Genomic DNA, 26,792 nt, shown 5'->3' with positions numbered 1-26,792 from the left:
CCCCATCCCCCGTGAATTATTTGACGCACACTCATGCACCCGTTTCCTGAGCGTGAGCAGATAAAACTTACCCAAAAAGCGTCTGCTTTGGGGCCACTTACAACACATGAATGGCAACATTTGTACATCACTTTACTGTTTACAAAACACTTTCATCCTTTAATCCTCCCAACCACAGTAAGAAGTAAACATTTTTCATCCCAGTTTTACAGATGATGAAACTGAGAAATACTTTCCGAGGGTCACAGGCAGCTGTGGCCTCACCTCAGGCCTCCTGGCTCCTATCTTTCCAACATCCTTTCCCCGCTGTCACACTGCTGCTTGGTAGGAAGCTAAAAGAAGCTTTTCTGAAACAATTTATAAGTAAGATACCATATGCCTTTCTGAAAAATAATACGACACACATTTTAATTTCTGCCTTTAAAATTCCTCACACTCTAACTTTCCCCCCTTCTCACCTCCACACACACATTTCCCCTCCCTTCTGTTCTTCTGAATCATTTTCATCCTCTCCATTTCTGTTTTACTTTTGGGTCCCCTTTCCTATCTGGTCAGAACCTCAGATCAGGTTGTCTGTCAATTTCTAGTTCATTTTAGAAATTATTCTTGGCGGCTCACGTACCCCTGGACTCCTGGTACATTTAGTTAGTGGACGTTTGAGTAGCAGCAGTGTGATAGAAAGCGGAGGGACATACTTTTATGAATAACAAAGGGTGAATTTGTGTGACACAATTAGGGAATAAAATGGTAAAATTAATATGTTACTTGTGGAAGCTCACTGGGGATAAAAAGCAGAATAAAGTTACAAGGACACTGGTTGGTCACCTCCTCTCAGCCGGACAAGCAGAAGACAGCAGATGAGGCTGAATACTAAGGTCAGACCAGGCTGGGCATGGTGGCTCACACCTGTAATCCCAGCACTTCAGGAGGCCGAGGCAGGAGGATCACTTGAGGCCAGGAGTTCAAGACCAGCCTAGGTAACATAGACCCCATCTCTACAAGAAATTTAAAAATTAGCAGGTGTGGTGGTGTGCACCTGTAGCCCCAGCTACTCCGAAGGCTGGGGTTAGGAGTATCACGTGAGTCCAGAAGTTCGACGTTGCAGTGAGCTATGATCACGCACTGCGTTCCAACCTGGGTGACAGAGCAAGATCCTGTCTCTTAAAAAAAAAAAAAAAAAATCAGACTATATTCTGTCATTAGCATGGAAGGTGGGAGATAGAACCAGAGGCAGTGTCAGGGTGCAGGAAGGAAGAAAAAACAAGTTATCCAGTCCCCTTCTCTTAAAAAAAAAAAAAAAAAGTAAAACCTAGCTCTGCCACTTGGGTGAGAGAGGAGGCTACCAAATCTATATGAAACTATGTATGCTCTTGGCTGCTATGAAAGGAGACTCTGTTAATACCCTGGAGTCTGACTGATGATTTTGCAACTTCTCCTCCCTGCCGGGAAGCTCCCAGTGAGAATTCTGGAATGGGAGCCCTGTCCTTCCTGGACCCCTATAGAACAGGGCTGGATGAGAAGGAAGGCTGTTAGATCTCTCCAGAAGGATAGTTCTTTTTCTATCCCTTAGAAGTGAAATATTTGGTATGTAAGAATTGAGACAACAGACCTAAGCAATCACTTAAAGAGGGAACCACACACCCAATTGTATAGGATCTTCGTTTTACAAGATACTTTCATATGCATCATGTTTGACTCTCCTGGCTGCACTAGAATCATCTGGGGAGCTCCCCAGTGCCAGGGCCCTCCCCAGAACAGTACAGTCGGAATCGCCGGGGTCGGGGCTACTTCTTTACCCGGTGATTCTAGGGTGAGAATCCCTAAGAAAAATACCTTTCCTCTATTCACTGGACTGCATGAACCTTAAGGTTACCTTACCCTATACAACAGGTGTCAAGGAAGTTAAGTACAATTTTATCTCCTTGCAGGGGGAAGGCCTTCAGTAAAAAGAAAAATAAATTTGGGGCCAGCACTCTTAGAAAAACAAGTCAGTTACTAGGGGTGTCATTTAAAAAAGGAATTCTAGCCCTTGGAAATATTCCTTTTTAAAAAATATGATTAACACATTGACCGGCGACTTCTGTAGCTGCGTGGGGTCCTCAGTCCGCGAGCGTCCCCAGGGTGTGGCGCGTGGCCCAGACTTTGCGGGAAGGAAGGGCCCCCGCCCCGCGAGCTGGCGCGGCGTTAGTCAGCACATTCCGGGGCTCGGGGCTGCTCGTGGCGCCGCCTGCCGGAGACGCCGGAAGCTCACGAGGCCGCAGCGCCGCGGGGCGCCAGGGGTCGGTTCTGAGGTTCCAGAACCACGGGCGGGCGTCCCTGGCAACCAGCGCCACGCAGGGATTTCCGCTGTTTGCTGCCAACCAATGGCGGCGGGCGTGACGGAGGCAGACTCGGTCCCGGCCCCGCCTCCCGCACCACAGTGGGCGGGGCTGGCGCGGGGCCGAGCTGTCTGGAGCGGCTCCTCTGGGCAGGGCGGGCGCGCGGGGCACCGTCTGGGGTGTCGGTAGGTGACTAATTGCTCAGCAGACGTGAGGCCAAAGAGGAAGTGCTGGTCGCAGTGGCCCGGGCACTTTACAAACGGGGCCCACCTGCTCCTCTTTCTGGCTGGGCTTGGTTAGTGCTGTCGGGTTCCAGAGCGAGGCTGGAGCTGGCGGCCTCTGCAGGTGGATCCCCTGGCCGCCCTTGGGCCGTGCACGCTGGTTCCTGGCCCTGTGCAAGGAGGATGCGTTTGTTAGCTTTGCTGTTTCAAGTGCTGGAGGGAGCGGTTGATGAAGGCAAGGGCTAAACAATGCGTGTTTCCACAGCTGGGCAACAGGGCTGCCTCCGCAGAGGCCACCCAGTTAGTCCCCTCCACCGCCCCGAAAATTAATTTTCTTTTACATCGAATAGGAATTTTAGGAAAGGCAAACAAAGCAATATATGAAACATATACAAAATGTGAAAATACAAAATGCAAAAAGTAGGTGGGGGTAAGTTACCTATCAATGATCCTCACCCAGAAATACCTAATAGACATTTTTGTGTATGTCCTTCAACACAGGCAGTTTTTGTTTTATAAAGCTAGTGTCATACTAGACCTTGTTTTCTGGTGCTTTTCTGTATACAGCAACACATTATGAACTGTCGGCACATAACCCCGGGTCAGGTTTTTACTGGGGACTGTATTCCATCCTAGAATTCGTTGCCACCTCTTTAATTGTTGGATATTCTGATTAAGCTGTGATGGGTGGCAATTTTTGCACACATCTGCATCGTCAGGACAGTCCCCCTAAGGGGGGATTAGCCAATCAAAAAGAGTCCTCTGTATACCAGGAGGACCAGGCCCCCTTCCTTCTCCCGTAGGGACTGGCCCCTGGGGAAGGGTGAGTAGCTCCTTTGTGTTGTGTGAGGCCTTTGATCTCCTCTGCGTTCCAGTCCTCATTTTGGTATGATCATCTTTCAACTACTTTTAACCTCTGTTTCTTCATCTGTGAGGTGGGTATGATAATCCTTTCACCTACAAGTTGGTTATGAATTTGAGAAAATGTATGTGAAACCATGTTGCGAACTAACCCTCTGCAACCAGCAGCATTGCTGTTACAGTTACTGTTGTGAGTTGGGGTCAGGGCCTGTTTCCCCATCCTATGACTCCAGGTGGTTCCCCAAGTAAAGGACCAGATGTCTCTGGCAAAAGGTATCTGTGTTCACCCCGGCTTGTCTGTTTGCAGGAAAAATGCTGTGGAGCTGGAACTCGCCAAGTGCAGGATGGACATGATGTCTCTGAACAGCCAGCTGCTGGATGCCATTCAGCAGAAGCTGAACCTCTCTCAGCAGCTGGAGGCTTGGCAGGTAAGTGAGAGCCCCGAGACCCAGGGTGAGGGAAGATTCCAGGAGGAGTCAGAGCCCAGGCAGGGTATAAGAAGGAGAGTTTGCTACTAGAGGGTCCCATGAGACTGGGTGAACAGTAACCCCAGTCTTCACCTGGCAAAATCCAGAGCTCGTGTTCCCCCAGTCCCTAGGGAAGAATGTTCAGGGATGCTCTCGAGGGCAGCAGACCCCAGGCTACTGCTGTTTGGAGGTGTCATCACCTCCAGGCTTGGAATGGGGTGCTCCTTCAGTCTGGGCTCTGCTAAGAGCAGAAAGGAACAGCTGGCTGACACGGAGGGCCAGGGAGCCCTGTAGGATTGGATGCAGCTCAGCAGCTCTCTGGCAGGGGCAGCTGCTGCCCTTCCCCTTCTTAAGGGCCAGCCTCCTTTCTCCAGAGCACGCCGTGCTGGCACAGGCCCTGGGGACAATGAGTCAGTGTGTCCATCTCCGTGACCACTGTTTTCAGGGTCCAATGTGGCTCGCCGCTGGGGCTGTGATGGGCTTTTTGTCGATGAGGTTGAGGTAGTACAAGCTCAGGATGTGGGTGTCATAATTGACGTTTCTCTCCGAGAAATCCCGAGTAGACAGATGGAGCCCTCCGCGGCTTTACAAGGTGCGCCCCACCGTGGGAGGCAGGTGGTCGGTGACTGTTCCTCCCAGGGCCCTGTCGGGCTGGTAGCCAGAGCACTGGCCCCCCACACCCCACAGCAGGGTGCTGGTCCCCGGCCCCACTCCCGCCCGGCAGCCCGCTGGCCCGGCCCCGGCTTACCGCCGTTCTCTCTCTTCTCTCCCGGCTGCAGTTTGCTTCCTCAGGGCTTTTTACTATCTGGCTCCTTTGGTTTCTGATCTAGTGGCCTTTCTCAGTTCCCGTATCAACAGCTTTAGTTGTACACCCCTCCTGCCTTTGAGGTGAGACCGAGACTGCATCCCATCCACCCTCTCCCCGCTGCCATCGCCGTGCTGCCCTCGCCACCTCCCCTTGTGGCCCGCGTGTCTTGTGTACCAGAGCCCGGCGTCATTTCTGTGCTGTGTGACGTGCCTGTGAGCCCCAGCCTTGCTCCTCCCGTCACCGTCATGTCCAGTGAGCTCCTGGGCACATGTGGCCCAGCGCCAAGGGGCTGGCCCTGGTTTCTTGGTGCCACCTTCTCATAAATGGCTGTTTTGCCCACTGAAGGAACAGGCGTGGAATTATAGGCAGCATGTGTCTGAGGCTCTAAAGTGGGGTTACCTTGGCGGAGCTGATTGCTTGAAGTGTAGGAATACAGTTCTCAATGTGGCAAACAACACAGTGGCGGCTTTGAAAGGATTTTTTCTGAAAGGCCTTTTACATTCCTGTGTCGTATGTGACATGGCTTTTATTGAGCATGTCCTAGGGCAGGGCACTGTGCCGGGGGTTCTGCACTGGAGCCTTGGAAGTAGGTACCTTGTCGGATCTGAGGGGCAGGGGGCGAAGGTGAAGGAAGGGAAGGAGGGAGACAGGGGAGGAGAGGTGCCAGGACAGAGCTGAGCCTGAAGGAGGACAGGGATGGGGACAAGAGGAAGGCTGGAGAGTGGGACCAGAGCCAGGGAGAGTGAGAGGGCTGTACTCACTGGCACCTGCAAAGAGTGTGCCAGAGCCCAGCGTCACCTCTGTGCAGTGTTGTGCCCCTCAAGGTGAGACTTGGGAGGTGGCGGATGAGCTGGTGAGGCAGAGGGGCCCGGCCAGCCCAGCTTCCTGCCCTCATCGCCAGTGGCTGCTCCGCTGCAAAGGGGTCCGCCTGGCCGCAGGGAGCCCCCACCCCAAACGGTGCTTTTACCGGGATAGCCCAGAGCCTGCCAGGTTCAAGGATGAAGGAATCAGGCAGATGCTTGTTTACTGTTGCTGTTAATTACACAGGGCTGCTTGTGTCTTCTAAACCAGCTGTTTTCAAAGTCTATTAGTGGCGGAACCCTTTTGTCAGACGGCATCTTACACAGAATCTAAGGAGTGGGGCCGCTCTGTCCGGGGGCTGCACCGCGGAGAAGGTGCTGTAAGGTGGGGCGGGGCGCGGAAGCGCTTTCTAGACAACGTGAGACGATTGGAGGCGGAAAGGTCGTGCCTGCCCCAGTGAGGAAGCTAAAAGAAATGGCCGGACAGCCCTTGGGTGCACGACCACCCCTGGAGTCTGGGATGCCTGTGACTCTGCCGCAGATAGGAGCCTGGCTGGTAGCAGGGAGACTGTCTTTGCCACTTGGGGCTGCCAGTAGTGTGTGGCCATCAGTCGCTCAGGCTGGAAATAATTGGAAGGAAAAAAAGGATAGGAGAAGCCCCCTGAGGCCAGGCCATTGGGCGGGAGAGGTGGTAAGCTGAGGTCACCCTAGGGCCTGCAGGGGTGGGGGTGGCAAACCAAGCCAGAGACAGCAGCCAGCCCCATGGGACACAGGGCCCAGAGGGCTGGTCACGGGAGGCTGAGTGCTGGCTTAGGGACTGCACCATTATCTGGGCCTATAGGGACAGACCATCCAGGTGGTCACCTGGGAGGTGGGGATGGGTGGGGTAGCACTCGTGGGGAGAAGCCAGCCCAGGCCCTGAGGCGGCCGGAGGCACCGCGGGCTCTCGCGTCCTTCACTGCGCCCTCGCTCACCGCTTTCTCGGTCAGGGTAGCCCCTGCCGCAGCCACTCCCTCATCTCATCCCTCATCCTCATCTCACGTCTGTCTGTCCGACTTTGCCACCTCCCTGTCCACCCCCAGGGCTGGGTCAGAGGCCCTGCTCAGCCCCGGCCCCTCTCCCCTCCCCTCTGCAGGACGACATGCACAGGGTCATTGACCGGCAGCTGATGGACACGCACCTGAAGGAACGGAGCCAGCCGGCCGCTGCCTTCTCCAGGGGCCACGGTGCAGGGCGGGGGGACGAGCCCAGCACCACTGAAGGCAAACGGCTCTTCTCATTCTTCAGGAAAATTTAACTTGGGAGGAGTCAGGCCACCGAGGATGGGGGGACTGGAAAAGGGGGTGGGGGCCAGGGCCTCCCCTGAGGCCTGGGGCTGGCAGCTGCACTGTCCCCACCTAGGGCCCGGTGGGTGCCCCTTTTGCCAGTGGGGATGGAGACCTCAAGGTGGGGGCCCGCCTTGGCCTCTGAAGGCTGCCCTCACCCTGCCACCTGGCCCAGCCTTCCCCCGGATCCTGTCCTCGAGCAGGGCTCAGGCCGCTTCCCAGAGTGGCCCCTTGCTTGGGCTCTGCGGCTCAGACCACGGACTGCAGCTCCCCTGCAGGTACTGCTGCCTCAGCTTTAGCAAATGGGTAAGGGGAGGGATGCAGGCCTTCTCCGCATGCCTCGGGAGGCCTGGGCCTCTGTTTCTTCCCCGTCCCTGGCCCGGGGAGCCCCAGGGGAGGCGGTGGCCCCTCACCCCCGTGCATGCACCTCTGCGGGAGCCCCTCTGCGGGCAGGAGGCCGAGTGGTGGCCTCGGGGCCCAAGAGCTGGGGCCTATCCAAGCTCTCCTGAGGCCATCCTGAGCCCCAGGGAGGAAGGAGGCCCTGTCCCCTGGCTGCCACTGCTCTCCTTCCTCAGCCTCTTTCAGTGCGGTCCTTGCCCCTCAGCAGGGCCCAGGCCAGGCGCAGTGTGTTCTCACGGGTCCGCTGCTGGCTTCAGCCATCCAGCCCTTTCTCCGTCACAGGCCTGGGGCTCGGAGGGGTCTCTTCATCCTGTAGCCCCCTGCCCCTCACATATACAGCTTCTTGGCCCAGCCAAGCAAGTCTAGGCTACAGAATGGCCCCAGAGGGGTCTGTGGTCAGCCACCCCCCACCGCCAGGGCAGTCTCAGCACCACAGAGTGGCTGGGAGCGGGGAGGCCGCTGGGGCCTCCAGCTACTACCCGCCAGGCCTGCGCCAGGCCCGGGCCTGCGCCTGCTGCTGCTCCTTCCTCGGCGGCCACGCCGCCATCCGGCCCAGGCCTCGGCAGAGGCTCCACGGCCGCCCGCAGCCGATTCAGTCTCCCCTCCTAACACGGGAAAGCACAGCAGGGATGAGCGGAAAGAATGTTCCTATAGATATGTACATACCACAGTGCTGTAATTTTGTATGTAGCAATCATGTAAATACATGTATGGATTTTATAACATACTATATATATAAATCTATAAAGGCATATTTTTAGAAAAACAGCGCACCACTGCTTCTTTTGAAAATAGACTGAATAAGAATAAAATGAATTTCTACACACTGTCCTGTCTCGGTCTCTGGGCACTTGGAGGGGTGGACCCACTACTGGGCTGCTGGAGAGGTAGCGACAGTGCGTCCCCTGCACCCGAGAGGTCACCTCAGATGCTGGGCCCTAGGCAGTGGAGTTGCCAGGAAGGGGCATCTCTCCTAGTGCGTGGCAGCGTCCGCGGGGCAGGCCTGCCGGCACTGCGCCCCAGCCCACGGGCCGGGTCCTGGAGCCCGGTAGAAGCTTTGAGCCAGAAGGAAGCCACTCCAAGCAAAGGCTTCCACGGCCTCCGGGGCGTGCGAATAAACACGGAGCTTCCCCCGGCATCTTACCACGTGTGCTCCCAGCCACTGCGTCAGACTGGAGCGGAAACTCAACCCCGGAGCAGCCGTTCATGGAGAAAATGGACTTGGCTTCTGAAAGGTCCCAAGGCCCCAGCAGGCACCTGTGCAAGACTGAGGCCAAGAACAGACAAGAGCCGACCACAGCGGATGGAAGAAGCTAGGCCCACCCAGAGCACAGCTGGAGGGGAGAGCAAACAGACCCTGGGAAGAAAATTTGGCAGCTTGAACCTTTATTTTTAGTATTTTTTTTTTAAAAAGCATAATTAGAAACTTTCAATACAGAAATAATCCTAGCAAACCATTGAAAAGTTTTGACAGAATTTCACATCAGGTCCACTAGGACATCGGTTCAGCCCTGAGTCCCCCACCCCCACCCGCACCCCCCGTTCATGCGTGTAACACTCAGTGGGACAGGCACAGCGTCGTCGCCAAGATCCCCCCAGCACCTGGGCTGCAGGTCCAGCTGCCAGAAGCCACGGGTGCCTCTAGCCCGGCTGGAAGCTCCCAAGACACCCCTCTTATTGCTTGAATTCACAAGCACCCCTGCGCCAGCCTCACCTGGATACTCAGGGCGAGTGTGCCCCCCGCTCACCAGCACAGGAGCCCGGGTGCCGAGCATCCCCATGGGGCCATGGGCAGCCAGGACAGTCCTGAGGACAGAGCCCCCGCTTCTGCTCCTGGCTCCTCAGACCAGAGGGGGCTGCCTGTCCCTTTCCATCCCCCGCCCTGCCCTTTCTAGGCCCATCGAGCTCCCGGCCCCATCCCGTGGCCCCAGCGTGAAGCCTGCCACGCGGAACCACCGGCTTCTGGCAGTTTGGAGAGAGGAAACCCCCAGGTGAGAAGAAACCCCCAGTTTTATTGATTAAAAACCCTCCACAGTGTTAACATGGAAAATCTGCAGTGTGATCAGTGATGTGATTGTCCAATCAGGGCTTTGCCTGGAAATTGCCTAGGAAAGGAAATCTAATAAAACACACCATGGTGGTGAAATAAATTCTTCCCAGTTACTTGATCCTTCTAGGGGAAAGGGGAGCGAAGGGTCCGGGCTGAGGGGGCAGTAATCAAGTGCAGAGGACCCTGGTTTTTTCTCCAGGGGCTGAGGTGGGTCACAACTGCCTTCCCCCAGGTCCCCAACCACTCCTTTCCACCCGCTAACAAATCCTCCTGCCACCTCTGCGCTACGACTGTTCTGTCAGTGGTCCGAGGCTGCCTGCCGTCCCGGCCCAGGGGTGTCGTCCCCACAGCCCAGCAGCCCCTGGCACCCCTGCCCCAGGTCCACAGATGCCTGGGGCTGCATCAGAGACTCAAGCTCCAGGGGGAGCCCCTTCTCCGTTCCCACCAAGAAACAGCCGAGAGCCTGGTCCCACAATGACAGGAAGCCTTTCGCTCTTTCTAAAAACACTGGACCCAAAGTGAGGTGGCCACAACTTTTAGTGCTGTGCCAGTCAAACTTCAGGGAAAGAAAATAATTGTGAGGAGCTTAATTCATTTGATTTGGCTTCACTTTATCTGTTAAAATAACGCTTCCACAGCCCCCTGCAAGCCCCATCTCTGTACAGACACACCCCTACCTTTCTGTCGGAACTGAAACATGTTGGTATAAATTAGAAGCCATGACTCCCCTGGGTTTGCAGCTCAGAGGCATCTAGAAGGCAGGAGAAGAAATCTGTTGGCCAAAGGGCAGGACTGGCTGCCTCTGGGGAACCGCAGGGCTGGGGCCTGCCTTGAGGCCGTGTCCCCAGCTCCCAGAGGACAATGGGGAGGGACGAGAGCCAGCAGGGGCCCCACCGAGGCCAAGACCCTGTGTGCCGGGGACAGAAGTCGACGGCCTGGAGGAGAGAACAGGCAACACGGAGCCCACTTCACCAGCCCAGGGCGGCCGGCGACGCAGCCAAGAGCTCGATGCCGTCTCCGCAGGAAGCTGCTGGCAGTGAGATGGGACTGGGAGGGGGCTGGGGCGGGTCCGTCGCAGCAGGTTGGTGTTAAGGAGGCAAAAGCCAGAGCAGGACGAGGTGTGCGGTTGGTTAGAGCAATATACACTATGTACAGACTGGTTAATCAGTCCGCTCGGCTGGCAGCGTCCTCGCCAGGTCCAGGCGCCTTGGCCGGGGAGGAGGGGCACCGGCGGGGGAGGGCGGGCTCGTCCAACACCTTCTTGGCACTGGGGGAGGGGGAGGAGGAAGTGCCGATGGTGCCTCCCAATACAAAAACGTGGAGAGATTCTTTAAATAACGGCACGAAACTGAGACTGTCCCCCGAGGAGCCCCCCACGGGCCTCGGGCTAGGGGAGGGACCGCAGCGCAGTCTCTGCGTGGGCTGGGTCATTAGCAGCAGCGTTTCTTTCGTTTACTGTTCCTCGTGAGCTTCACCACGTCGTTCTGTTGCTGCTGCTGCTGTTTCGCCAAGTTGTCTTTCTTTGCTCGAAGGACCAGCTCCGTGATGCAGTTGAACATCTGTGGGAGGAAAGAGGTGGGCAGGCCTCAGACCTAGCGAGGGGCCCTGCTGGCCCAGCTCTTTCCACTGTAAGTTTTTTGTGTATGTATGTCCTCAAAACCCGTTCTAGAAAGAGATGGTGAATTATTTTATTTAAAGGTCAAAAAGGAACAGCGTTGCTACTTGGGAGGCTGAGGCAGGAGGATGATTTGAGCCAGGAATTTGAGGCCAGCCTGGGCAACATATAGTAAGACCCCATCTCTTAAAAAAAAAAAGAACAACATGAAGACCCAAGAGCTGTGTGGACTTGGGGGAGTCAATTTCTCAGGGGTCTTCCAGTCTTTTTTTCACACAGAAGGAACCCCTTTTCATTCAGCTAGAATCTTCTGACAAGAAAGATAAAGGTGCCCCTGTTCCACTCACAGGCGGGAGGGTACCCAGAGCCTCTGGCTCCATGCTACCTCACTGCACGTGGGGCCCAGAGGTCCTGCCTGGAACCTTTCCCAGACTCCCGACTCCTTCCGATGCCAGGATCCAGTGAGGCTCCGCCGTCTACCACCACAGTCCTCTCCTCCCCTCAGCCCCGGAAAGGTGAGTAGCAGTCACCGTGCTGGTGGGAGCAGTGAGCGTTACGGGGAGCCACTACCCACAGGGCGTGCGCTGTGCACCGAGCACTGGACGTGACTCTGCACTCAGCCTTCACGCGTGGAAGGCAGGGACTCTCCCTCCCCAGTCTGCAGATGAGCAGGGGAAGCCCAGCGAGGTTAAATCCCCACCCAAGGTGAGGAGCCTGCACTCCCGCCTCTGGGCAGCACGTGTCCCCAGTGAGGGTCCCGACTTGGGCCTCTGGACTCCACACACCCTGGGGCAGGACTCCCCTAAGGCTGGCAAGCAGAGCCAGGCGGGGCCTGTGGAACCCAACTGCTTTCCCACCAGCAGGCAGGGGTGAGAGGGAAGCTGCCTCAGGCCAGGGGCTGGACCAGTCCGCAGGGGCTTGCAGGAGGGAGCAGCCCACCCGAGCTCGAGGCCACAGCTCCTGCCTCTGCGGGCAGCCGAGGCCCCAGGGAAAGCAAGAGCAGGAAGAGGTGACGGCGGAAGGGCCGAGGAGGCCGAGGACTGGAGACTTTGGCGAGGGCCAGATCAAGGTTTGACTCAGCCTCTTACTAGCTGGGGGATATTCCTTATGTTACTTAAACACCTGGAACCTCAGTTTCCCTATTTTTTCTACCTCAGAGGACTGTTGAGATAGGAGCTTAGAACCTCAAAGGGCCTGGCCTAAAGCCTGGCATGCAGCAGGCCCTCAGTGAATGGCAGTTACAGTGATGCTTTCCGCTCGTCACTCAGATGCCCTGCGCAGGCCGGGCGTGGGGAGAAGGGGCCGGGGGTGGGGCAGGGGCAGAGGCGCACGGGGCCGTCGCCCCAGCCGCAGCCGGGGCTCACCTCCTCCACGTTGACGTTCTCCTTGGCGCTGGTCTCGAACAACTGGATCCCCATCTGCCCAGCGAATTTGTAGGCATCTTCTGTCTCCACCACCTTCCGCTCAGGGTCGTCATTCTTGTTACCCACTTCAAGGCAAAGCAGAGTCAGCCTGGCCCTGAAGGCCACCTCCGGCCACCCACCACCCCACCGTCCTCCCCCAGGGTCCAGCCTCACCTAATATTCGGCACACATCGTCACAGTTCTGGTTGATTTCGTGAAGCCACCGCTTGACATTGACAAAGGATTCGGCACTGGTGACGTCATAAACCACGATGACCCCATGGGTCCCCCGATAATATCTGTAGAGCCAGGGGGTGTGTCAGAGCTGCAGCCCCGACAAGAGCAGCCCCTTCGCCAGGACCCGCCTGCCCACGTCTGGACAGCAGGCAGGGTGGCGGCCAGGGGGTGGCCAAAGCTTCACCCCACGACCGACCCCCCGGAGCCTAGGTGCTCCCTGGCCTCACGCCCGGGCCACGCCTGGCCAGCAGGAAAGGCAGCCCGGGCAGACTGGCTTCTCTCGCCAGGGCACGAGCAGAGTAGGAGTGCTCGGCCCTGAGGAGTCACCCCAGGTTGTTCAGTCTATTGCTAACTTAAAACTTCTTGGAAGTTCTCATTTTTTAATTCAGGCGATTTTTGTATTTGATATCATGTCTTTACTGTCTTTGAACATTCAAAAAATTTTCTCTCCTCTAACCTGTTTTTAGGGGAATGCCCAAGAAGCTGCACCATCCATGAATCCCTAGTGAAGTCTGTGTCCCCCTCCTCCCCCCCGACCCCCCCGGGCAGGTGGGCACCTCCCTTCCTGCTACTCTAGGCTCATCCACGCTGGTGGCAGGGAGAGCCCTGGTGGCAGGGAGAGCGTGGAGGCCGCGTGGGGATCCAGGGACAGCTGGGAAGAGGGGGCCTCGCAAAGCCATCGTGCAAACGCACAGAGCCCAGGGCCAGCTGGAAGGTCTGGGAAGAGGAGGCACGTCAGACGTTCCTCTGCAGACTCCGGTCCCCTCCACCCCGCCAGTTCAGGAGGACACAGGAAGGACCGGGCCCGTGTTCCCCGCCGAGCCGTCGCAGAGCCCGCAGCCAGGCAGCACGCCCACCAACACTACAGAATCAGCCAGAAGCACCCTCTGCGCCTTCTTCCCAAAGCTGCCGGGATTCTCCCTCCCTGTGGGCTCCTCAGGACACCAAGTGGCAGACCACAAGTGGACAGGCTGCTTCCCCTGACCTTGGGCTGCCACCTGCCCAGCCCTAAGCACCTCCACGCGCTCGAGGCTCACGCAGATACAAGCGCAGCCACCCAAGCCAGCGCCAGGGCCAGCGCCAGGCACTGCAGGCCAGCCAGGCTGGTGGAGGCAGCTCCGGTCCCATCCGCCTGCCTGTCAGCTCAGGCCACCTCTTCACATCTGAGGCCCAATCCGAGGACAAAGACCAACGCTGGGTCCAACTCTGAAAGGCTGTGGACCTTGGGAAGGCCACTGCATTCGCCTCGCCATGCCTCAGTTTCCTCCACTGCAAAACAAGTCCGCTACTACTTAGCTCCTGGGGGGCTGTGAGGGACAAAGGAGGCACCGTATGCTACCGAGGGCTCGGAAGCAGTCACAGTCGACAACAGGTACCCTTTGTTATCATCACTAACGGATGACAACCTGGAGTCCCAGAGAGAGGGGGAAGGAAACCAAGGGGCAGCTCAGGGGCAAGAGGAGCCCCTGCTGTGCCCGGGGGTGCAGCCTCGCCTGGCCCTGCCCTGCCCGTGGTCTCCCCGCTGCATTCTGCCCACAGCTTAGCTCCCAGGGCGGCAGCGCTCCTCGGCTTTGGGGGAGCCGTGGCCATCGAGCCGTCTTGGCACCGGGCCCAAGAACCAGCTCTGGCCTCGGCCGGGCCCGCCGGCAGCTGCCGCTGAGAGCGCCAGCTCAGCACACGGCGGCGTGGCGGAGCCTTCCGGAGCGGGCGCGCGAGTGCACCCCAGAACCACAGCCACAGCCGACTGTCCCTGCCAGCAACGGAAGTGCGAGGAGTGGAATGCCTCTGCAAACTCTCGCTGCTGAAGATCATTAAAGATGCCCAGAAATGCCAAGGCCACGGCCCCAGTACCAAGCCCCCCGCTGCTCCCCCGGGAACCTCCACCTTCTCTGGGGCCCAGGGAAGGGCTTTGCCCAAGAGCAAGGAACCAGTCTGGGGACGAGGTTGGGGCCCAGAGCTCTGGCTGGGAGGGCAGCGGTGCCTCTGGGCTTCCCGGCCCATCACCCCCAGGAATCACTCGCACCCACCAGCACGGCTGTGAGCCAGGCACAGCGCCGGGACTGCATGGCCATTAACCTCGTCAATCTGTACAACGACCTGGTCCGACAGCCAGCAGGATGGCCTCGCTACCAGTGAGGACGTGAGGCCCAGGTCTGGTGCCGGGGCCTCCCCTCCTCGTCACCCTCTCACCTCCAGCCCAGCCTCCCCCCTCCCCAGCCTCTCTCCTCTCAGGACCAGCAACCCTCGGCCCCCCACGGCAAGAACTCAAGAGGGGCTGGCGACGGGGCCCTTTCTTGTCGCGCTATCAGGATGCAATTTCCATTTCTCTTTTAACGCCCTGAATCAGAAAAGGTCACGCTGTTGCACCGACTGCCCCGTTGCTGAAAACTCCTCAACTTTCCTAGAACCCTTCTTTCCTCGCCAGCAGCCATCACGGGGGGTCGAGTTTCTCGGGGGCCCTCAGTGGGCCCTGCAGTGCCTCCTGGCCGTGAGGGGCAGAGCCTGAGACCCTACGATAGGGCTAAGCTCCCCAGACAGGTGGGACGGCCAGCAGGTGCCCACGGGCACCCCCTTCTCAGGCACCCTGGAAAAACGAGTGACTCCTCCATCTCCCCACAGAGTGAAGGCGCCAGTTCCCCCCCTTCCCACCCCACCCTGCCCCGAAAGGGCCGGGGAGGGGCTGTGCTCCCAGGGAGCGGGGCCAGGCGCTGCGTAAAGGTCTCAGTTCTCGTCCCTTCTACTCAGCCAAGTGAGGCTGCCTCATCCTCTCTCTGGGCCTGTTTTCTCGTCCTATCAAGCTTAAATGAAATAAAGCAGGTGAAGTCCTTGGCGCCAGGCCTGGCCCCAAGTCAGGATGTGTGAGGTCAGTGCCCAGACCTACTGACCGGACACAAGGTCCTACCTCGCTCGGGTGCCCAACACGCTCATGCCAGTCCTACCCTGAGGGGCCTGACCCCAGCGGTCCTCCTCGGGTCCTCACTGGCAGCTGCCAAGACACACGGGGCCAGACAGCCCTCGCTTAGGTAGCCAATCCGCAGGGGGTCACAGAGCACTGTGCCCAGGCAGCGCCAAGACTGGGAACCCCCAGGGTTTTGGGGAGTCCCAGGCCACGGCACACATGTGCTCACCACAGGGCTAAGCCCGTGACAGAGGCCCTCCAGCTCAGGGCTGCTTGGGCTCCAGGTCCATGAACCCTCGTGCCCAGCAGGGCCCACACGGCCTGTCCCTCCTCTCTCCACAGTCCCAGCTACCGCCACCAGGGCGCCTCAGAGGATCCTGGGATGGGTGACGAGCCTGGGTCTGCCCTGCTGCCGGGAGGAAGGGATCTCTGGCCCGGAAACTTCCTTGTCGGCCTTCCTGAGTCCACTCATGGAGGAACTTCCCTGGAATCTGCCCACAGCCGGCCAGACACAGGCCCGACTGCACACAGCACGGCCTGGAGCTCAGGCTCTGCCACCGCTACGAGCAGACCCCTTCTCAGAGCGCCCTCCTCTGCAAAATGGGGTGACAGCGGCACTGCCCACAAAGCTGCAGGAGGGTGCACCCAGATGGTCCACCTGGCACACCCTGCACTGAAGCCAATCCTAAGACAGTCCCTCTGGGAATCTGAAACACACAGTTTAAGCAACCTGCCAAGGGCATGCAGTAAATTCCAAATTTGTCTGCCTTCACACCCTGCTCTTTCCTAAAACCTGTTCCATTAACCCCACAACCAAGAGTCCCTCCACAAGACACTCACTGCTTTAAGCTAGAGCTGCGTTTTCCTCCCGTTTGCAGCTAAAAGCCACAAAGGTGGGCAACCCGCTGGGCGGCTGGCTTTCCCAGGGCTCTGGGGAGGGAAGGAAGGGCCGCCCGATGGCCCCTACACACCAGCGTTCCCCGCAGGCCTCCCCGGAGAGCCACCCCAAGGAGTCAGGGTGGGCGCCAGGAGCCTGCACAGGCCGACCCCAACTGACACCCCTACCCAAGTGTAACTATCACTAAGTGCTGGACGGGCAGGGCGCTTCACACCCATCTGGTGAGGCAAATGCTACTGCTATTCCCACGGGAGCCACAGGCCTCAGGGTAAGCTGACTGCCAGCGGGGAAGGTCCACAGTCACTGTCCTGCTGCCCAGGGCAACAGTGACACCACGTCCCTGCCTCCTCTCGTAGCTTCAGGAGGAGGAAGGGCAGCGCTGAACACTGCCCACTGTGGCCAGCAAAGGGCTCCCTTCCCGCCAGCCTCAGGGAGCCACCAGTGACACTTCTACCACGACCACTCAACCGTGCCCGCACGTCAGTGGGGGTGGGGGGGGCCTCGGCCAGGCGCGGGGCTGACTCACGTGGAGGTGATGGTGCGGAAGCGCTCCTGCCCCGCCGTGTCCCAGATCTGCAGCTTCACCTTCTCCCCGTTGATCTCCACGGTCCGGATCTTGAAGTCCACTCCAATCGTGGTGATGTAGCTGCCTACACGCACACGCACACACACACACAGAGCGCGTGAACAAGGCCCAGACCTTGGGCTCCACCATCCCACCCTGCTCATTCCACGTGTCCCATATGTTCTAGATCCCAGGGACACAGCCCTGAACAAGGAAGACAAGGCTCAAAGTGAGGGTGACAGACAGGATACAATGAAACAAACGGATAAAGATGACAATTTCAGTGAGTATAAGAGCCACAAAGGAAATAAAACAGGATGGGACTTGGGGGAGAGGGGCAGGCTCCTTTAGAGTGGCCGAGTCGGGACATGTCAGCTGTGATCTGAGAATGGTGGCAGACCTATAATGCACTCTGGTTTTTTCTTTTCAATTCAAAAAAATTGTAACCTCCCACAAAATTAACTTCCTAACACACAAACAGGTGATGACCTGCGATCTGCAAACCGCTGCTCCAGCCAGAGGGGCGACAGCGTGTGCAATCACGGTGGGTCAGGCACCTGTGGGAGGCAGGTAGCAGGCGGCTGAGGCCAGACTGTGGGCCTTTGTGCCATTTTCAAGAACTTGGACTTTCTCTTGTGTGACGGGGAGGCACTGAAGGGGTTCAATCAGAGGCAGGAGCTGCATGTGAAGCAGCTCTCTCGGGGTGTCTGTGTGAGATGATCAGAGAACGTCTTGCTGGGGTAACTGTCCAGTCCAGGCTTCCACAGGCCTGAACGTGAGGAACAACAGAGTCTTACTCCATTAGGAGCTTACAAATAACACGGGGAGGGAGACATGACACACACATGGCTACATGAAGGGTGGCAAGTGTATAGGAAAGGCCCAAGTTCACGGTGGGGTGGAGACTGAGGCAGGCTGCAGCGAGGAAGTCACACTTGGGCCTAGCTTAAAAGAGGCGGCAAGATCTGGAAGGCTGAGACACCCCACACAGAGGCCAACAGCCGAGGCCAGTGCACAACCAGAACACGTTCAGAGAACAAGCCCGCACCTGGTGCTCCTCCAGTCCTGGATGCGCCAGGGAGTGTGGCCTGGAGCCTAGCAGGGTTGGGCACTTAACAAACAGCTGGTGGCTAAATGAGCAAACGAAAAATGCACAAGCACTATGAGAAAGAAAGTGGGAAAGGTGAGCTGACAACAGATTATGAAGACCAGTGGTTCTTCCAAAATCACAAAGGACACTTGGCAATGTCTGAAGACATTTTTGTTGGGGGGCGGGGGGGGGAAGAAAAATGCAACTGGCACCTAGTGGGTAGTGAGCCAGGCTGCTGCTCCACACCCTGCAACACGCAGGACAGCCCACAATAGAGACTGATGGGGCCCGAAGGGTCCAAGTAGAGAAACCTTGCTGTGAACTCCTGCTCAGGGGACAGAGGGCCACTGAGGTTTTTAAACAGAGGAAAGACCCTGCCAGAGACAAGCTCTAGCAAGAGGCATCAAGCAGTCTGGTTCAGGGTGGGTGGGAGCTGCTGTAATGCTTCCAGCTGGAACCAGCAATGAACTGAGATGCTAAGAGTAGGAAGGGAATGGAGAAGAGAGATGGCCAAAGAGCCCTCCAAGAGTTGAACACTGATTACGTGGGGAAGTACAGGGGCATTTTTCAGCATAATGACAGGCTATCCAGTAGTTATCATTCTTGAACAGAAGATAATGGCAACAAATGGCTGGTATTCACTGAGATACTACTTAGTCCCAGGCACTGCACCATGTGCTACCTCAAGTAATCCTACAACAAACCCACATGGGAGAGACCATTACAGTCCCACATTACACATGAGCAGAGGCTTAGTCACTAGCTCGAGGTCACACAGAGAAGTCAACTCTTTTTCCCACAGCACACCACCAGTGGTGTTGCAGAGCCACTATGAGGGATAGAAAGGGGTCAAAACCCACTTCTCCACCGAGAGGTATCTGCCATGTAATCACTTCCTAAGCAGAGCTTGCCCCCCAACCACAGAGGGACTCCCCACAAGATAACCACATTTCAGTCCTCAGAGAGGCCAACCCAGCCTCTGCAACAAACCTGACGTATTTAACAAACGCTCAACATCACCAGCGAGCGGGAAATGCAAATTTAAACGAGTTAGCCCTTTTTGCCTATCAGCTTAGCAAAAATGAAGGCAACTCCCAAGATCTACCTTGATCAAAGCTGCCAAGGGGCACTGTTAACCCCTTCACGGGTTGTAAATTAAATTACTACAGCTTCTTTGAATGGCAAGTTGGCAGTAGCTTAAGTGCACGCACCCTGTGACCCAGTAACCGCACTTCTACAGAAATGCACGTACAAGAACATACAATGTATCCCAAGGAAGCAACATCACTTAAAACAGAAGCAACCAGAAACCATGCATTTATGAACAGCACAGATGATGAACTATGGTGCATCCATACACAGCACAGAAAGCTTCGCAGCCACTCAAGAAAACCAGAAAAGTCTGCATGCAGCCATGATGCAGAAGGATGTTCCTGGATACGACGAGCGGAAAGCAAGTTGCCAAACAGCACGTGGCGTTCAGAAAAAAGTCACAAAGACACACACTGACCAGAGTCTACAGGGGCCAGGTGCAGGGACAACTTTCACTTTTCACTTTATTGACGCCTTCCTGTTTGAAATTGTATATAGTATCTTACTATCTTACAATATGTGAAAAAATTTTTTTAAATGTTGAGCACAAAAAGACCCTGATAGGAAAAGGATGGGCAGCAAAAGGGTTTTTTTTAACAACGTGCATGAAGACAGACCACAGAGGCTTCTATCTGAAGCGTCATAAGGACCTAAGCCCCCATCCTCTTCCTTCCTTTGGCAACCAGAATGAGAATGTTCCCTGCCACGGGCAGACGGGGAGAGGCAAGAGTGTTGGGGGCGGGGGACGGTAACGAAGGAACAACACAGCCAGCAGTACGCAGGGGAAGACTCACCTGAGAAAGTGTTGTCTGCAAAGCGTAAGAGTAAACTGCTCTTGCCCACACCTGCAAGAGAGAGAGCACCAAGATGAGAGGGGCCAGGGGTCCCTCCCTCCAGCCCCAGCCCTTCTTTGGGGAGATGATGCCTGAGCCTCAACTCTTAAGAAGCTCGGCAGGACCCAGCTGAGTCAATGCTGTTTCTACCTCCTCCACCAGCCACACACCAAGAACATCTCCACTCAATCCTCGACCTTTCCCTTCATCCTCCTGTAAGACAAGCTGCTCCCAAATCCCCTGGGAGACAGACGAGAAAGGGACTCACGTCCAGGCCCTGTGCTGAGGGCCAGCCCAAAGGGAGATACCAGACAACAGAGACAAAGCAGGAAGAGAAGGAAGGTCAGCTGAAAGACGCCGGCCCCGCAAGTACGTCAAAAACAGGGTCCCTAAAAAACTGCACACCGTGTATGCTTCAGACAGGAGGCGCCTTGAAACGAGGTACTGTAGAGTTGGAAAGAACCCTCCAGATCATCAGGGCCATTTGGCAGGTGAGGAAACTGGCCCACATCTTCCCAGGGGGCTGTCCCTGTCAGCTGGGTCAGTGGAGAGGGGGCGGCTGCCTTACACCCGTCAGGCCAACAGCCTGAGCATGCTGAGACCACAGCACTTAGCACAGTGCTCCTGAATGCTTAGTCCACGAACAGGCGTCCGCCTGGCCTTCCCCAGCACACAGCTGCTTCAGCCTGCCAAGCACGCCTGTCCCCCGTCTTCCTGTTCCATCCCCGACCCCTGCCACCCTGAGGCCAGATGGGTCAAGTGACCACAGAAGGAAAGAATTAACACGATAGAGTTGTCTGTGTGGTGAGCACTTTGATGCTCCTATAATTGTGAGTCTAGCCACATCTCTGAAGAGAAGGAAGCCAAGACTCTGAGACACTGAGCAGCTGACCCAAGGTGTCTCTGCAGAAAGGAGGAGCTGAGATCCGAATCCAGCCCGTGGCCTCCAGAAGCTACAGCGCCTCCAATGCACACTGCTGGGAGGGGAGTCTTCTTGCAACGGTTCAGGAAGGGGAAAAAAAAAAAAAAACAACCCCACAGGAGCTCCTACATCTCACTCCTGTCAATAGTTTCAATGGAAATGCCACCACAGCTATGAGGAGATCTTAACCTAGGGGCTCACAAACCTCCTGAATCTAAGTGCAAATTTGACCGTATGTGCCTGTCTGTGGGAGAAGCCCACGGCTTTTAGCAGAGTCTCAGGGCACCTGCCCCCTCATCCGCCCAAGCAGCCAAAGATGCAAACCACTGGTGCATAATAACAGCTGCATTTTTCTAAACCTCACCCAGACATCCTCTCTGGGCAGTCCTCTGAAAGCTCTCTTCCAGGGCCTTCTCCCAGGGAGTGAGCTGTCCACGACGCCCAGAAGAACTTGTTTCCCCGAGTGAACCTTGGTCTCACCTTCCCAGAGACGGGCTGGGGTGAGGCTCCTGCACAGACAGGTGCCACTCAGCCCCTGCGCTCATGCTCAGAGCCACTTCCTCATCACCCTGCCGTGAGGCTGGCTTCCTGCTAAGCCCGAGGAGAGCCGGCGTCCTGGGCTGGGTCCCTCACAGCTCTGCCCAGTGCCGACACCCCATTGGCCCTGCCGGCTCCTCTGCTTCCTCCTGAGGCCTTCTGGGTCCAACTTACTCAGCTATAAGCTCATCTCCGGGCTGCTAGGCTGGGAGTTCCTCCAGGACAGAGCTCTCGCCTCACTCACCTCGTGCACGCTCAGTGCTGTCCGCCAGGCCCAGCACTCAGTAGGCACCAACGAAACACTGCTTGATGCATTTATGACTAAACAAATGCCAATCTCACCGACAGCTCTGCTATCTAACACTGTCACTGCAGCATCAACAGGACCTGAAGCAGTGGTTTTCAAACTTCTGGGGGATAACAGAATTTTTTTTTTTTTTTGACACAGGGTCTTACTGTCTCCCAGGCTAGAGTACAGTGGTGTCATCATAACTCACTGCAACCTCAAACTCCTGGGCTCGAACAATCCTCGAGCAATCCTGCCACAGCCTCCCAAGTAGCTGGGACTACAGGCACATGCTACCACGCCCAACTAATTTTTCTATTTTTTGTAGAGATAAGACCCAGGCTGATCTCAAACTCCTGGTTTCAAGCGATCCTCCCACCTTGGCCCCCCAAAGTGCTAGGATTACAGGCGTGAGCCACCACGCCCAGCCACAATCCTTTTTTAAATTAAATTTTATCCAAATCCTTTGTGTCTAAAATAGACAAGGGAGAGGTGCTCTCCCTGCAATGACATAGCAGCCCCTCCACTGACCCCAAGGCTCCTCAGCAGAGCAGTTAAAAGCCACTAGGCTGCAGAGAGATCGCTACAGTCACCAATTATCTGCTGCTTTGGACCCAACACCAACCTCTGACACTGCTCTAGAAGAAGAGAAATCCACCCTGAGCAATGCCACCTCCTATATATCCCTGAAGTGGGTTCCTTGGAAAAACGTGCTGCAACCATTTCCCCCACAGCACTGGCCTAAGGGAGGAAGCAGAGGACACCCATTGACCTTCACCCACAACCACAGCCGAAGCATCCCATGGCCACATCTAGTGTGACCCCAAGCAATCAAGCCCCATCATCCTTTACCCTGCAAGGTGCGCTGGCCTGGTGGCATTCAATGCCCCTTGGCAGCCAGGAGACATCATACTCTGTCACTGCCATGCTCCCCTGGCTGCTTCATCTGCCCCATCGTGCCAGCCGCACACACGTCTTCCCTCACCCTGCTCCTGCCTGGGCACCAGGCCCCTCACTCCTCTTTGCTTCAGTTCCAGCCTCTTGAAGACCCCTAGACCTTCCAGTGAAGTGTTCTCAGTTTTAATCCCGCCTCCGCTACTACCTCACTGTACAACTTCAGGAAAGTCACGCCCCCTCTCTGAGCCGCAATTTACTATCTGTCAAGCGAAGAGCTTTAACTGCTGAATGAGGATGGCTGGTCCAAGGGACACAGACGAGAGGCTGTTACAAACCAGCGATGTCAGAATAGCATAAGGGAGCGTATAAGAACCTCAGGCATAAAGAAGAGACACAAAATCCAGAAGCGTGTACAATGTGGCAGAGGGGGAAGAACTCTACATTTATAAAGAGACCAACATTCAACGAGGGCCTACTGTTTGTCAGCCCTGACACCAGCTGCGCTCACACACATTAGCATAGATGTGCATTAACTCCCGGCTTTGCTTCTAGATGTGCTGTGTGATTTGGGACAAGTCAGTCACCTCCTCTGAGCCTTAGTTTCCTCATTTGACAAACCACATGAGCAATGGGCGAGGACCAGATAAGAGAGTGTCCAAAATCATCTGCTCTATCTTAAGGAGGCATACACACAAGGAGTCCAGTTCAGGGGAGCGCATGATGTCAGATTCCTTGCTGGGCTGCCAAAGCTTAGTTTGAACTTCCATGGCTACCATCTCCCAGGCTCACAAGGGTTCAGCTTTGAGTATCAGCTCAGTGTCAGGAGAAATCAAACAGCACAGCACCTATCTCCTCTACACAACCTAGGCTAATATGCTCAGACTGAACTTGGAGCCAGACCACAGAAATCTTGACCTATGGAGTCTTCTCCCACACCTGACTTTGGAGTGAAAAATCAATACACCATGTAAAAGGTACCGTGAGCACACGGGCCAAAACCATCCCCTGGGTTTTATGGGGGAGAAAGGCCAACAAGCTGCATCTTCTTGCTGAGTTTAGGCTTTTCATTTTTGGATATCAACGCACAGATCCAAGATGTCTCGCACAGGAATAAAGACCCTGACCTCGGCGGGCTGCCTGCAACTCTAAAAGGAGAGAATTCACCCTGGGGCCAGTCCCTAGAGCCAAGGCCAGAGCTGAAAGCAAATCTGCAAAGGAAGAAGCCTCAAGACCCCGAGGAATGCCAAAGGCCATCTCCAATAGCAACACTACACAGCCTGCCTGTTTTTCTTTCATTCAAACCACAACCAATTGGGCCTCCACCTTTCAGCCTCCTTCCTCCACCACACTTTTACTCTTCTACCTCCCTGACCGGCCCCTAACTTCCCCGCTTACCTCTCCCTCTCCTCTGGCAACCAAGGAAACCTCAGCCATCCTTCACCTGATCCAAACCACCGACCACATCCCAATCCAGCCTCACAGGCAAGACCAAAAACCACCCACCTTCCCTGACCCAGCTGTGACACTGCCACCCAGCACTCCTACACCCTGGGTCTCACAACCCACTTGATGTGGTCCCCCGTTTCCTTAACAATCCGTGGGCTCTGCCACCAACCTGGCCTCTGCCTCCAGTCACACGCCCTCCTTCCCCACACTCCAGTCAGGTCTGGGCTATAAACTCAGCGTGCTCCCAAGCCTCCTTCCTGGACATCATATAATCCCAGCACCTCAGCTATGCTCCCATAAACTTGGGGCCTGCCTCCTTGACCTCTCGGTCACCCCATAAACCTGCTCACCTGCCACACTCCAAACACCTCTACAATCCTCCTTCCTCTCCCAGAAACCAGTAAATCTTTTCTAAGGACACTTAACATTCATTCACTCAACAATGTATTAAGCACTTACTGGGTGCCAGGCACTGTGCTAGGCACGGGAGATTGAGCGGTGATCTGAGCTAGGAGCCCTGAAGGAGTGTGTATAGCCAAAGCACTTCTGTAATTTTGGCTGACCCACCGCCGGGACCCCTGTGCAAACAGCAAACACTTAGTGACCACTCGCTGTGTGCCAGGCACCGTCCTCAACACTGTGTGTGCAACATCTCATTGAATATTCACACTCACATCTACCCCATAAGGCAGATCCCACGATTACTCCATTCTACAGATGAGGAAATTGAACCATGCAGAGAGATGACAATAATTCACCAGGAATGTGCCAGGCCTTGTGCAAAGCGCTTTACCCGCCTTACCTCATTTAAACCTCACAGCAAACCCATGAGACCGGTTCGGGGAACGTCCCCACTTTACGGAGAAGGAAACTAAGGCTCACAAAGGACAATGGTCATCATAACAACATCAAGCTAACATTTACTCAGAGGCACTTTTCCTACTTATCTCATCGAATACTCACACCACCCAGCAAGGCAAGTCCCCACTTCTCGGATGAGGGAACTGAGGCTCAGAAAGGTGAAGCAACTTGCCCAAGGTCACACCGTGAAGAAGCTGGTAGTCCCAGGACTCGAACCCAGGTCTGTCCAAATCCAGAGATCGCGCGACTTGACCAAGGTCACACGTGAGGCCGGGGCAGGCGCGGTGAGCGGACCAGGCGCGCCCGGCCCCTCGGCTCCGCAGCCCCGCGCCCCCCCTGCCCGCGGCGCGGCCGGGCGCCCCTCTGCGCGCCCCCGGGGCCCAGGCCGCCGGGCAGCCCCGCCCGCCCGCCCTGCGCGGGCCGGCACCTCCCCGCCCGCCTGCCCGCCCCGAGGCCCCCGCGGGCCGCGCCCGGCAGGGCCCGCGCCGCCTCCGGCCGCTGCGGCCTCACCGCTGTCGCCGATGATGAGCAGCTTGAAGAGGTGGTCGTAGTCCCGGGCCATGGCGGGCGGGGGCGGTGCGCGCGGGCGGGCGGGGTCGGTGCTGGCCTCGCGATCCGCGGCTCCCTCCGGGCTGCTCCGGCAGCGGCGGATCCACTTCCCGAACAAACAGCCGGAACTGACAGAAACACCTCCCTCCGCTCCCCCTCCTCCTCCTCCTCCTCCTCAGCAGCCGCCGCCGCCGCTGCCACCGCCTCCCTTCTTCCCGCCCCGCCCCGACACTGCGCAGGCGCAGCGCCTGGTACCGCCTCTGCGCAGCCGCAGCGCCGGCCAGCCGCGCCCTCGCCGCGCACGCGCCCTGGCAGAGTGCCGGTAGGCGCGGGCCCGTCCTCCTCGCGTCCCCTCGGCAGGCGTGGTTGCCACTGTCAGCGGCCCAGAGGGCCCGCGGAGCCGAGCCGCTGTCGAGCCCTAACAGAAAGCAGCCCAAGGTGCCGGAGAAGCCCGGCCGTGGACCTTCTTGCTCCCTCATCTTCAAGACCCGCACGCGCTGCGGAGAGGAAATGACAGGCACGCGGTGACAGGGGGCGGGGCCCACGCCGAGCTCCCGGTTCCCTGAGTCCCGGGACTGGGATGTGGCAGGCAGAGCCGTGCGGCGTCGCAGGCTCGGCATCCCGCCCCTTTCTGCATCGATGCCGCCTCCGTGGTGCTGGCTCGGGCCCCCCGCCCCCACCGTGTCGGGCCGAGGGTGGCGGGTGGCTGCAGGAGTCGCCTGCCAGAGCGTAGCTCTTGGGAGCCTTTGAGGGCAGCGACGGGTCGAAATCACGTCCTAGCCCTGTGACCTCTGGGAGCCCGAGACGCCTCTTTGGTAAAATGGGGAGAATAGTCCAGACCCAGCGTCCCGTCCAGCTTGAAGCTGAGCCTGGGAGACGAACGGCGCAGTGTGTGAGCCGCACCTTGGAGACCAAAGCAACCGTTCCCTCGGCTGCCATTTCCCACCACCTACAGACGCACAGCTCAAAATCGTGTGGTTAGGAAGACGGGCCGCCAGAAGTGGAGCGGTATTCATTTTATCATCAGCCCCCGGTGTTTCGAGTTTTAGAGTGAGTTCCCACGTGTCCTGCCTTTAGGTCCGAAACTGAAAGTAGTTATGCCCCCACTGCCATCCTCACTGCAAAACTGCAGGTATTTTTAAGCCCCTTATTACCTGCTTCTTATAACCCTGTCCCTCTCAAGTACCTGTTGGATGTTTCTACTTGTCATCAAACTTCCTTTTGACTTTATAAAAAGCAATGCTCGTGGTTTAAAAAAAAAAAAGTGTAGAAGCTTATTGAAAAATACAAGTTACTATTTTTCCTTCTGAACCACTCAGCACAGGTAACTGCTATTAGTAAGTTTCATGTATACCTTAAAATGCTTAACACGGGTTGAGTGAACAGTTGCCCTTCCATGAATTTCCTATACGT

The 26,792-nt window shown here is 56.7% G+C and overlaps 2 protein-coding genes and 1 pseudogene across 6 annotated transcripts in view; 1 reads left to right on the top strand and 2 right to left on the bottom strand.

Annotated features, from left to right (window-relative positions):
• The window catches only part of BICDL1 (BICD family like cargo adaptor 1), a 79,706-nt gene extending 71,683 nt beyond the window's left edge, over nucleotides 1-8,023 (top strand). For all 3 annotated transcript variants that reach the window (XM_045534690.1, XM_045534689.1, XM_045534688.1), the window contains 2 exons: nucleotides 3,708-3,828; nucleotides 6,611-8,023. In XM_045534690.1, coding sequence (XP_045390646.1) covers nucleotides 3,708-3,828; nucleotides 6,611-6,772 — 283 coding nt within the window. In that variant the 3' untranslated portion in view covers nucleotides 6,773-8,023. The remainder of the gene's footprint in view (nucleotides 1-3,707; nucleotides 3,829-6,610) is intronic.
• A 541-nt stretch (nucleotides 8,024-8,564) lies between these two features.
• Nucleotides 8,565-10,680, bottom strand: LOC123625979 (annotated as a pseudogene). Its single transcript, XR_006730699.1, has one exon. The product of XR_006730699.1 is annotated as an uncharacterized LOC123625979 (transcript).
• RAB35 (RAB35, member RAS oncogene family) lies at nucleotides 8,565-25,593 on the bottom strand. 2 transcript variants are annotated; one of them, XM_045534691.1, is made up of 6 exons: nucleotides 25,341-25,593; nucleotides 19,843-19,893; nucleotides 16,828-16,951; nucleotides 12,442-12,566; nucleotides 12,229-12,353; nucleotides 8,565-10,808 (listed from the first exon to the last, which is right to left on the bottom strand). In XM_045534691.1, exons 1-6 carry the CDS (start codon nucleotides 25,390-25,392, stop codon nucleotides 10,680-10,682), a joined length of 606 nt encoding a protein of 201 aa, XP_045390647.1. In that variant the 5' UTR covers nucleotides 25,393-25,593; the 3' UTR covers nucleotides 8,565-10,679. The 2 variants fall into 2 exon arrangements, with proteins under 2 accessions (XP_045390647.1, XP_045390648.1); XM_045534692.1 differs by lacking the exon at nucleotides 12,229-12,353 and having other exon boundaries at nucleotides 10,702-10,808; nucleotides 25,341-25,522.
• Nucleotides 25,594-26,792: the final 1,199 nt, after the last annotated feature.

This window comes from Lemur catta, chromosome 21, assembly GCF_020740605.2.
Source record: "Lemur catta isolate mLemCat1 chromosome 21, mLemCat1.pri, whole genome shotgun sequence".
Classification (NCBI taxonomy): Eukaryota; Metazoa; Chordata; class Mammalia; order Primates; family Lemuridae; genus Lemur; species Lemur catta.
The sequence above is the reverse complement of the archived record's forward strand: the minus strand, read 5'-3'. Positions and strand labels throughout refer to the sequence as shown.